General features: G+C 43.0%; 1 protein-coding gene across 2 annotated transcripts in view; it reads right to left on the reverse strand.

Moving 5' to 3' along the window:
• Dbt (dihydrolipoamide branched chain transacylase E2) overlaps positions 1–11,306 on the reverse strand; it is a 61,266-nt gene extending 49,960 nt beyond the window's left edge. The window contains exons 1-2 of one of the 2 annotated variants that reach the window (XM_004663945.2): positions 11,202–11,303; positions 1,844–1,967 (exon numbers count right to left, since the gene is read on the reverse strand). In XM_004663945.2, coding sequence (XP_004664002.1) covers positions 1,844–1,967; positions 11,202–11,252 — 175 coding nt within the window. In that variant the 5' untranslated portion in view covers positions 11,253–11,303. Of the gene's footprint in view, positions 1–1,843; positions 1,968–11,201 lie in introns of both variants that reach the window. The other variant, XM_045138797.1, reaches the window with a different exon arrangement.
• Between the last annotated feature and the right edge of the window lie 229 nt (positions 11,307–11,535).

Genomic DNA, 11,535 nt, shown 5'->3' on the forward strand with positions numbered 1-11,535 from the left:
TCTCCAGGTCCCACGTTAGCCAGATGCACCAGGGGGCACACGCATCTGGAGTTCGTTTGCAGTGGCTGGAGACCCTGGCGCGCCCATTCTCTCTCTCTCTCTCAAATAAATAAATAAAAATAAACAAAAAAATTTTTAAAAATACCTTAAAGAAAGGAGGTAGAGTCTATTTCACCACTTGCTTAAATCTCTGCTGGCCTGTGGTCACTTTGACTTACAGAATGAAGCCGCCTGCCAACGTCCTTAAAACCTCTCTCTCTCCCTTACCAGAAGCTAATCTAATCTAATGGAATATAACAAGAAATATGAAAGAGAAATGAGATATCCCAGTAGAAAACCAGCACCAATTGCTAGACAGAGACACATGAGAGAGACTATCTTGGACCCTGTAGCCTAGACGATTTTCCATCAAGTTCAGTATTATTAGTGTAACCAGAAAGGAACCAACCAATTAGCTCACAGAATCCTGAGAAACAACCAGTCATTACTGCTTTAAGCCACCAATCATATGGTAACTTGTTAAGTCACCAATAAATACCAACAAAGAGAGTAGGGATTGGCCAAGGCTAAGCAGGGCAGGCAGTGTAGAAGTTTCCTGTAAGAGACTAAGAACTAGCCCTCTTAATAGAAGACAGATTTAAGAAACGTACAAGGTAGGCTGGAGAGGTGCTCAGTGGTTAATGACGCTTGCTTGCAAAGTGTGGCATCCTGGGTTTTGATTCCCCCACACCCATGTAAAGCCAGATGCACAGTGATGCAAGTGTCTGGAGTTCCTCTGCAGTGGCAAGAGGTTCTAGCATGCCCATTCTCTTTCTCTGCCTTGAAAGTAAGTTGTTTTTTTTTAAAGAAACATATAAGGTATAAAATTAATAGGCTTGGTGGATTGAGTCAAGATGACTCTAAATTTGTAGTTTAACTAGAAAATGAATAAGCAGAGATACGTAGATAGAGCTTGAGGAACTTAGGCTATACATGGGACACTGGGACAGAGATGCACAGTCAGCAGTTGGTAAGATGCCTGAGCCAGGGCTACCCATCCAACCACCACCACCACCACCAAAAACACACACACACAGGAGAGTGGGGTCTGCTAGAATTCCTCCCACCTTTTCATGTCTAGCATATACTAAGGTCCCTATATGTATCAGTCTAAAACTTAATCATAAAACAAAAGATAAGTTTCTTTGTTCATGTTCTCAATAGAACACCAGAAAAAAAGCTCTTAAGCTTTTGCCAAATCTAATACTTAAAGACTCAGGTTATTTACAGGGGTTGATACAGTTGGGAAAAAGGTAAGCGCATGTTGAAAGATAAGGAACTTTCTGTTTTGGGTGATTTCATCACATCGTTGTAACATGGGAGAGTCAGTGTTTCATCCAACAAACAATTCAATAGTGTATATTAGTGTATACAAGGATAATGCTTTTGTTAAGACAACAATTTATCGTGCCTGAGAAGGTCATATGAAGAAGACCTGACTCAGCATAACCTAATCCCAACTGTGGCAGGAGAAGGAGGGACAGCAGAACTGGACAGACATGGGAAGAGAAGGGCTAGATTTCAGGTCACCTTTTTTTTTTTTTTTATTTTTTTATTTTCAAGGTAGGGTCTCATTCTAGCCCAGGCTCATCTGGAATTCACTATGTAGTCTCAGGGTGGCCTAAGACTCATGGTGATCCACCTACTTCTGCCTCCCAAGTGCTGGGATCAAAGGTGTGCACCACCATGCTGGTCCCCCCACTTTTTTTTTTTTTTTTAACATTGGTTAAGTCTTCAATTACTGAAAAAGAAAACTGATAAGAAACTTACTTTCCATATGGTATTTGGTGGTCATCACACTTACCAGCTGTTGTTTTTAGCAGGCGATAAGGATGACTGTACTTGAATGAAGGGAAACCGAGGAAACACACACATTTTGGCTTCAAAACATGCACATTTCTACATGTTTGAAAATAGCGAACACAAATCTACCAGCGAGAAACAAAACAAGAAAGCATTTATAAATTATCTTAGGGGCATGAAAGCTCTTCAACTTTGTCTAATACGCATAAAATTTCAATCACCAGCTCCCCTTCTGCATAGAAATGTATAAAATTATCTTAATGTCTTATTTCTAAAGATACACTGAACTTTACAGAGTTCTATTTCAAACTCATTGGAATCATAATGTCAATAATTATCATGGAAAAATCCAGAATACTTGGCAAGTAAGAATAATCAAGTATATGAAACTGATTATTTTCTATAGTATTACTGTCCAAGAAGTCAAGAGAGCATAACACTAACATAAAGAGCATCAGTCTGTCATATGACACCCACAGAGTGGGACAAGTGTCTGGTGTTTGCAGTGACAGAGTCTCTGCTGTGCTCATACACAAATGCACATGAAAAAATATATATTTTGGTTTTTGAGGTAGTGCTGGGATTAAAGGTATGTGCCACCACATCCGACACAAATATATTTGTTGTTGTTTTTCGAGATAGAGGTTCACTCTAGCCCAGGCTGAACTGGAATTCACTATGTAGTCTCAGGGTGGCCTCGAACTCACAGTGATCCTCTTACCTCTGCCTCCAAAGTGCTGGGATTAAAGGCATGTACCATCATGCCTGGCTATTTTTTCTTTTTAAGAATTATTTGTTTATTTATTTATTTGAGGGGGCAGATACAGAATGGGCACACCAGGGCCTCTAACCACTACAAATGAACTCCAGACAAATGTGCCACCTTGTGCATCCAGCTTTATATGAGTACTGGAGAAATAATCCTGGGTCCTGTAGCTTTGCTGGCAAGTACCTTAAGTACTAAGTATCTTAACTACTAAACCATATATATAAAATACATACATACATACATACATACATACAGTTTTGGTTTTTCAAGGTCGGGTCACACTCTAGCTCATGCTGACCTTGAATTCCCTATGTAGTCTCAGGGTGGCCTTGAACTCATGGCAATCCTTCTACCTCTTCCTCCTGAGTGCTGGGAATATGAATATATATGTGTGTATGTGTATATGTGTGTGTGTGTATGTGTGTTTGTAAACTTTATGTAGGAGTAACTTTTACTTTAAAAAAAGTCATGAACATTAAGCCAAGTGTGGTGGGGCACACCTTTAGTCCCAGCATTTGGGAGGCAGAGATAGGAGGACTGCTTTGAGTTTGAGGGCAGCCTAGGACTACTGACTGCCAGGTCAGCCTGGGCTACAGTGAGACCCTATCTTGAAAAATAAAAATCATGAACATCAGTTACATACATTAGTTATTTAGGAGAGGGCAGTGGGGCCTACCCATTTTGTCCATGTTGGTGTTGAATGCCTGGATTCAAATGATAGTCTTGCCTCAGTGTTCTAAATAGCTGGGACTATGGGCATATACCACCAGGTCTAACTTGGTATGTCATCTTTGAGTACACATTTTTAAAAAACATTTTTTATATTTTATTTATTTGAGACAGAGAGAGAAAGAACAGGCATGCCAGGGCCTCCATCTACTACAATCCAACGCCACACACATGTGCCACCTTGTGCATCTGGCTTATGTGGGTACTAGAAAATTGAACCTGGGTCTTTTAGGCTTCAGTCAAGTGCCTTAGTGGCTAGTCCATCTCTTTAACCCACAAATGCATTTTTTTTTTTGTTGTTTTTTTTTTGAGGTAGGGTTTCACTCTAGCCCAAGGCTGACCTGGAAATCACTGCGTAGTCTCAGGGTGGCCTTGAACTCGCAGCAATCCTCCTACCTCTGCATCCTGAGTGCTGAGATTAAAGGTGTGCACCACCATGCCCAGTTCATAGTTTTTATATTTGACAGGAAGAAAGAGGGGGAGAGAAAGAGAGAGAGAGAGAATGGGTACATCAGGGCCTCCAGTCACTGCAAACGAACTCCAGATGTATGTGCTACCTTGTACATCTGGCTAACATGGGTCCTAGGAAATCAAAACTGGGTCCTTTGGCTTTGCAGGCAAATGCTTTAACCACTAAGCCATCCCTCCAGTCCTCTACCCCTGGTTCATATTTAAAAATATATATTTTATTTATTTAGTTGAGGGGGGGGAAGAGGCAGATAGGGAGAAAGAATAGGTGTGGCAGGGCCTCCAGCCACTGTAAACAAACTCAAGATGCATGCACCACTTTGTGCATCTGACTTATGTGGGTGCTGGGAAATCAAACCTGGGTTGTTAGGCTTCAAGTGCCTTAATGCTGAGCCACCTCTCCAGAGACAGTGACATGGGGGGTGGGGGGAGAGGAAGAAAGAGAAAGAAGAAAGGAGGAAAGAAAATAGGTGTGCTGGGGCCCCTGCAACTGCAAATAAACTCCAGAAACATGTGCCACATTGTGCCTATGGCTTATGTGGGTACTGGGGAATCCAACCCAGACTAATAGGACTTGCAAGCAAGCACCTTTAACGACTGAGCCATCTCCCTAGCCTTGATTACTCATTTTATTTATTTATTTTTTTTAAATTTTATTTATTTATGAAAGACACACAGAGAGAGGGAATGGGTACACCAGGGCCTCCAAGCACTGTAAATGAACTCTATATGCATGCGCCACCATGTGCATCTGGATTCATAGATCCTGGGGAGTCAAACCTGGGTCCTTTGGCTTTTCAGGCAAGGGCCTTAATCACTAAGCCCTTAAAAAAAACATATTTCATTTATGTATTTGTTTGTAAGACAAATGAACTCCAGAAGCATGAGCCACTTTGTACATCTGGCTTTACTTGGGCACTAGGGAGTCAAACCCAGGTCACCTCAACTGCTGAGTCAATTCTTTTTTTGAGGTAGGGTCTTGGTTTAGCCCAAGCTGACCTACAATTTAGAATTCACTACATAGTCTCAGGCTGGCCTCAAACTCACATTGAGTTGTATCTTTCCCTCCTGAATGCTTTGATTAAAGAGATGTGCCCACACTCAGCCAACTCATTTTTTTTTTTTTTTTTTTTTGAGGTAGGGTCTCACTCTGGTCCAGGCTGACCTGGAATTAACTCTGTAGTCTCAGGGTGGCCTTGAACTCACGCACTCCTCCTACCTCTGCCTCCCGAGTGCTGGGATTAAAGGTGTGTGCCACCGCACCTGGCCAGCCAACTCATTTTTATAACATCTATATTTTATTCTTGTTGACAGTAACATGTGGGGATAATAAAACCTAACTAAAATAATTCAAATTGGCAGCTTAAAACTGAGCAGGCAGTGAAAGGGATTATCTTCAAACAACCACTGTTTTGTTTTATTTTAATAGTGTATGTTAATTATCTATAATATTTATATACATATATGTATATAATATTGATATATGCACACATGCCTTTTTATCCCATTCACATCCTCCATTAGTCTTGCTTGCTTCCCTCCACTGTTCCCCTTTCTCTTCCCAGTCTTCCTTCCATTTCCAAGAGGTTTTTGTTTTGTTTTGTTTGTATGGTGACCCAATGAATTTCATTAGGACTGCTTATTGGATCCTAGATCAGAGATAATTTTCAGGAGCATGAGCACCTTACCAGTGACAGCCACTGAAAGTCTTTTCCTCTCTCAGCTGCTCAGGGAAGAATGGGGCATCAGAGAGTTCTCCCCCTAACTGCCTACAAATCCTCAGGGAGGGGTAGGACCTCCTGGGCCCTTCTCCCAGCCTCATAACAGGATGCTGACAGCCCCAATCTTGTGCAGGTCTTGTGCCTACAATCACTGCTGTGAGGTCAAGAGTACAACAGCAATGCCAAACTCACTCCCCTTCTTCCTCTGGCTCTTACACTCTTTCCTTTTTCTGTAATGCTCCCTGAGCTTTGATGGGGGTCATAGGATGTCCCCATTTATGACTGAGCCCCCAACAGTCCCTTATTCTCAGCACTCTGCTATGACTGCTGTTTATTGCACAGAGATTTTTGACCAAAAGCAACATTAGCACTAATTTTTGGATATAAACATAAATATTTAGAAGGCAATTTGATGGACACATAATGTCCACTTAGCAAAATGACAGCATTCACTTCCCCACGTGGGCCTGTGACCTCCCCAGCCATGGGTTTTTGGCTAGGTTCACAGTATCAGATAATGATTTGCTCCTGTGAAGTTGGCCTCAACTTGAATTAGAATATAGCAGGGGGCTGGAGAGATGGCTTAGCAGTTAAGGCGCTTGCCTCCAAAACCTAATGACCTGTGTTTGATTCCTAGAACCCATGTGAAGCTACATACACAGTGGCACATGCATCTGGAGTTCATTTGTACTAGCTGAAGGCCCTGGTGTGCCCATTCTCTTCCTCTCTGTCTGCTTTCTCTGTTTGAAAATAAGTAAATACATACCTCTGGAAGGAAATTAAACTGCAAGAAGATTCTGCCATCAATAATACAGCTCTTACTGAGAAACTACCAACAGATTAAGAGGAGGCACAAATATCAAATTAAAAGCAAATTAGAACTATATATAAATATTTACTTTTAACTAATTAAATTATTTATTTATGAGAAAGAGAGGGGGGAGGGAGGGAAGAAGAGAGGGAAGGAGGGAAAGAATGGGTTCATCAGGGCCTCTAGTCACTACAAACAAACTCCAGATGGATGTGCCACTTTGTGCATCTGGCTTATATTGGGATTTGAACTTGGGTCCTTAGGCTTTGCAACAACTAAGCCAACTCTCCAGCGCTTTAGAAATTTTTATTTATTTATCTGCTAGGAGAGAGAGAGAATGAATAGGCACATCAGGGCCTCCAGCCACTGCAAACGAACTCCAGGTGAATGTGTGACTTTATGCATTTGGCTTACATGGGTACTGGGGAACTGAACCTGCAATAGCAGAATTTGCAAATCAGTGAATTTAACTGATGAGCCATCTCCCAGCCCCAAATTAAATTTTCTTAAGTGGGGTTGGAAAGAAGGCTCAGCAGTTTAAGGCACTTGGTTGTAAAGCCTGTTAGCCTGGGTTGGATTCCCTGGTACCCACATAAAGCCAGATACACAAAGTGGCTTATGTATCTGAAGTTGATGTGCAGTAGCAGGAGTCCCTGGCAAGCCCATACACTCAACTCTTCCTTCCTCTACTCACCCCAGAAATAAATAAATTTAAAAACCATTTCTTGCCAGGAGTGATGGAGCACACTTTTTTTGTGTGTGTGTGGTTTTTCAAGGAAGAATCTCACTGTAGCTCAGGCTGACCTGGAATTCACTATGTAGTCTATCGCAGCACTTGGGAGGCAAAGACAGGGGGGTCACTGTAAGTTTGAGGCCAGCCTGGAACTACAGAGTGAATTCCAGGTCAGCCTGGACTACAGTAAAAAACAAACAAACAACCCCCCCCCCAAAAAAAAAAAACTAAAAAAGAACAATTCCTTAAGGGCTTAAGATAAGGTAGGTACTTGAAGTTTTCACATATATTACCTTCTCTCCATCTTTTAGGATGCACATCACCTTTTTTTTTTTTTTTTTTTTTGGGTTTTTGGTTTTTCTAGGTAGGGTCTTGTTCTAGCCCAGGATGACCTGGAATTCACTATGTAGTCTCAGGGTGGCTTAAACTCACAGCGATCCACCTACCTCTGCTGGGATTAAAGGCGTGCGCCACCATACCCAGCTCATATTACCCTCTTTAACACATGAGAAATTAGTGGACCATTTGAAGTTATTTGTCCAAGGTCTTACAACAAGTGGGCAAAATTAAGCTCTGAAACCAAGTCAATTTGACATCAAGACCCAAGTTCTTTTCTGTTCAAGGTAGGGTCTTGCTACAGCCCAGGCTGACCTGGAATTTACTAGGTAGTCTCAGGGTGGCCTTGAACTCATAGCAATCCTCCTACCTTTGCCTCCCTAGTGCTGGAATTAAAGGTGTGTGCCATCATCCCTGGCTCCCAAGTTCTTTTTTAAAAATCACATCACATCGTGAGATGTACAAGAAATACTCCCTACTTTCAAAGTTATAATCTCAGTTGAGCTGATTCATTCATATTATCAGCATTTCTCAAACATGATCTTATGTTTTTGTAAATTTATTTATTTTGGGGGGGGCAGATAGAGAATGAGCAAACTTCTAGCCACTGCAAACGAACTCCAGATGCATGCACTACCTTGTGCATCCAGCTTGCATGGATTCTAGGGAAATGAACATGGGCCTTACAACCTTTTATAAAAGATTTAAAAACACACAAAAAATTAAGATTGAAAAAAAAAACAACAAAAAGTTTTTCTTACTGAATCATACAACCAATATTTATGAGTGTCCACAATGTGCCAGGATTATATACAGAACAAAAGAGATGTGATTCCTTCCTGTATGTAATGTTGTATACAGGAAAAGAGAAAGCCAAGTAAACAGTCAGCACCACAATGGGGAAATGGAGCATGCTAAGGAAACCTGGCTTGAGGTTAGGTTGACCTAAGTATGAATAGAAATAAACCAAGAGATGAGGAGTGTTACATATGAGGCATGAGGAGTAAGGCAGGACTCTTTAAAACAGGGCTGGGGAGATGGTCAGCAGGTAAGGTGCTTGCCTGCAAAGCCTAATGACCCATGTTCAGTTCCCCAGTAGCCACATAAAACCAGATTCACAAAGTGGTACAAGCCTTTGGAGTTCATTTGCAGTGGCTGGAAGCCTTGGTGTGCCCATTTTCTCTGTCTCTCTTCTTGCAAATAAAGAAAGAAAGAAAAGTCTTAAAAACAGAGGAAACACAAAGTCAAAGGTATGGAGTTGAGAGTGCTACATGTGTTCAACTACCTAGCTTGTCTCATAGAATTCTCATGTAGGTTAGTGTGGAGTAAAGGGAGGCCATGCCAGAGTCGAAATGGGTTGGTTTGTAATAAAGAATGAAGCCTGAGAGACTGGAAAAGTTTGGATCACAATTTCCCTGAGTCATGTGATTGTTGGACATTTTTGTTTTGTTTTGTTTTGAGGACAGTCTTTTAAGTAAGAAAACAACATAAGTGCCTTACTTTATCAGACTGGCCTGCTTGAACTTTGGAAAATGCATTAGAAATCAGAAGCAGAGGGCCTAGTTAGGAAAGATCAAGATGCCTATAATTAAAGGTGAAATGGAAAGCAGTGGCTAGATTTCTTCAGAGTTAGAAGCTAGAATCAAGAGAAACAGGTTTTTGTCTGGAGCCCCGAGTCTAACGCATCTCTGAGGAATTACAGCACACTGTGCGATGGCTGAAGGTTAGCTTTTCCAAGCTCCCTTGTTAGTAGTAGCCATGTAACACTGTTTTAGCTGATTAAGTCTTCCTGATATCCTCCTGCTTTGAAGACTGAGGCAGAAGTTATAGTAAATATCTCATGGCCATGAGGGAAATGCCAAATGAACTGCTGAAATGGTAGTCCTGATGATGATGAACCACTTAAATCACTGGCAGCTGTCATTTAATTTTAGGATGCTCTACATGCACAGATACCTAATTTTCTGCTCACTGGCTGGTTTTTATTAGTTGCAACTGAAAGAACACATATAAATATATGGATACTTGGAGATCTCTTGGACAATAGGATTATGAGTCTGCAGTACAATTGTTTGGAAGACGGGGTTTAGGCAATCAGCCTAGAAGGTGACTAAATCCAAAGTGGGTGAGGTAACTTGGGAGGTGGGAAAAGTTCAGGGTGTCCCATTCTAAGTGCTTAGAAAGAAGTGGTCATACATCACTGACTGACTGATCTGTGCTCTGGAAAATACATCTTTAGACAATGTAATCGACATACATCTTATAATGCTCACACAAGCCAAATGACCTCTTACACACCTACGGTATATGGGATGGCCTATTAATAGCCCCCAGGCTACTAACCTGTGCACGTTACTGCTCTAAATACTCTAGGCAATTGTAACATAGTTGTATCTACCTACACACATCTAAACATGGAAATGGCACAGTGAAAACAGGTGAGGGCTGGGGAGATGGCTCAGCACTTAAAGGCACTGCCTTGCAAAGCCTGATGGCCCCAGTTTGATTTCTCAGTACTCACATAAACCACAAAGCAGTGCATGCATCTGGAATTCATTTACAGTGCAGAAGGCCCTAGTGCACTCTTTCTCTCCCCTTCTGTCTCTCTCAAATAAATAAATAAAATAAAATAATTAAAAATATAAAAAGAGTAGGTGATAAGAGTTTTTCTTCTCCGTTACAATATTATGAGACCATGGCTATACATTCAGTGGTTGGCTTAAACATCCTCATGTAGTACATGACTATATTTAAAAGCTGGGAAGAGAAAGCAGGGACTGGAATCAAGTGACCAGAAATGCAAGAAGAATATTGGGAAGCTGGTGTTTCAGAAGGCAGGAATGGAGAGCTCTTAGAGGGGCAGCCAACACCCAGCAGGATGCTGCAGACAAGAGCCATCTCCCGTGTCCCTCAGACTTACTCTTTACAAGCCGCAAGTTCAGAGCATCTTCTAAGAACTCCTCTGACGCCCTCTCCGGAAATGTTCAGTCTCATATGGTCCTGTAGTTCTAAGCACTTGTCCCATCCCAACACGTCTCACTGCTTTCTTATCTATATGTCTATTGCTGCCTCCCTCTCTCACGTTCTCCGGTACAAGGTTACAATTTCAGGAGGAAAGAGATGGTGTCTTATACCTGCATCCCTTGTGCCCAGCACATGACTGGTACACACAGCAGACCCCTGAAGGGTTTCGTGAGATCAGGAGCTGACCAGTGTGGGAACGTTTAGGGAAATGGGGCACGAAAGTGTCTAAGAAGAGAAAGTTGATGCAAATAGGGTAAAACAGCATCATGAATGTGGTATGTCCGCACTGGTAAAAGACTGAAAGAGGGGGAACTGCAGGGGAAGAGGAGGTGGGGTGTTTGGACACCCGAAAGAACAGGCCACAAGAGTGAATCTCAAATTTGAAGTTTAATTCTTTTTGTGACCCGTCTTTTCCTCTAGACTACAAATTCCCTAAGTCAGAAGTCGGAATGCTTAAAGAATGAACCAGTATTTCCAGCACCAATCACAACACCTGGCACCTGGAAAGCGCTCAGTCCCGGGTGAGCAAATGGAGGACTCACAGACAGGGCAGCGCCGAGCGCAGACCCGGTCAAGCAAGAGGAGAGGGTGCTTTCACAGCCCCGCCAGCGCGCCGCCTTCTCCGCCCTTTTGCACGCATCCCTCCCGGTCCCCATCACGTGCGCCCGGGTCCGCGTGGTGCCCGGAGAAGCAGGCCACACACCATCCGTATGACATTAATCGCGTCCACTCCTTCCCAAGCTCAGCTACGGACTCAACCCTGCTCACCAGCCTCCCAGCGCAGTGGCTCCAGGTCCTCAGCACGCGCGCTGCAGCCATCTTACTCCGGAAGCACCGCCCGACCCGACACCCGCCGGGAGAGACGCCTACTCGCTGCCACCGACCCGCAGCCCGGGGACGCTCCTCCCCGCTTGGCCAACGGGAGCCGAGGAGCCTCCCACCAGGAAGCCAATCAGGGAGCGGGACGGGGCCAAGCGAGCGCCCCAGCCCGAGTCTGGGGGAGAGCCGAATAGGGGAGCAGGGCTGCTCGAGTTTCAGTTCTGGGGCCCGGAGGGACCCCTGCATCAAAAATTATCTTTGTAACCCATGCAGGTAAAACACG

Source organism: Jaculus jaculus, chromosome 19 (assembly GCF_020740685.1).
Source record: "Jaculus jaculus isolate mJacJac1 chromosome 19, mJacJac1.mat.Y.cur, whole genome shotgun sequence".
Classification (NCBI taxonomy): domain Eukaryota; kingdom Metazoa; phylum Chordata; class Mammalia; order Rodentia; family Dipodidae; genus Jaculus; species Jaculus jaculus.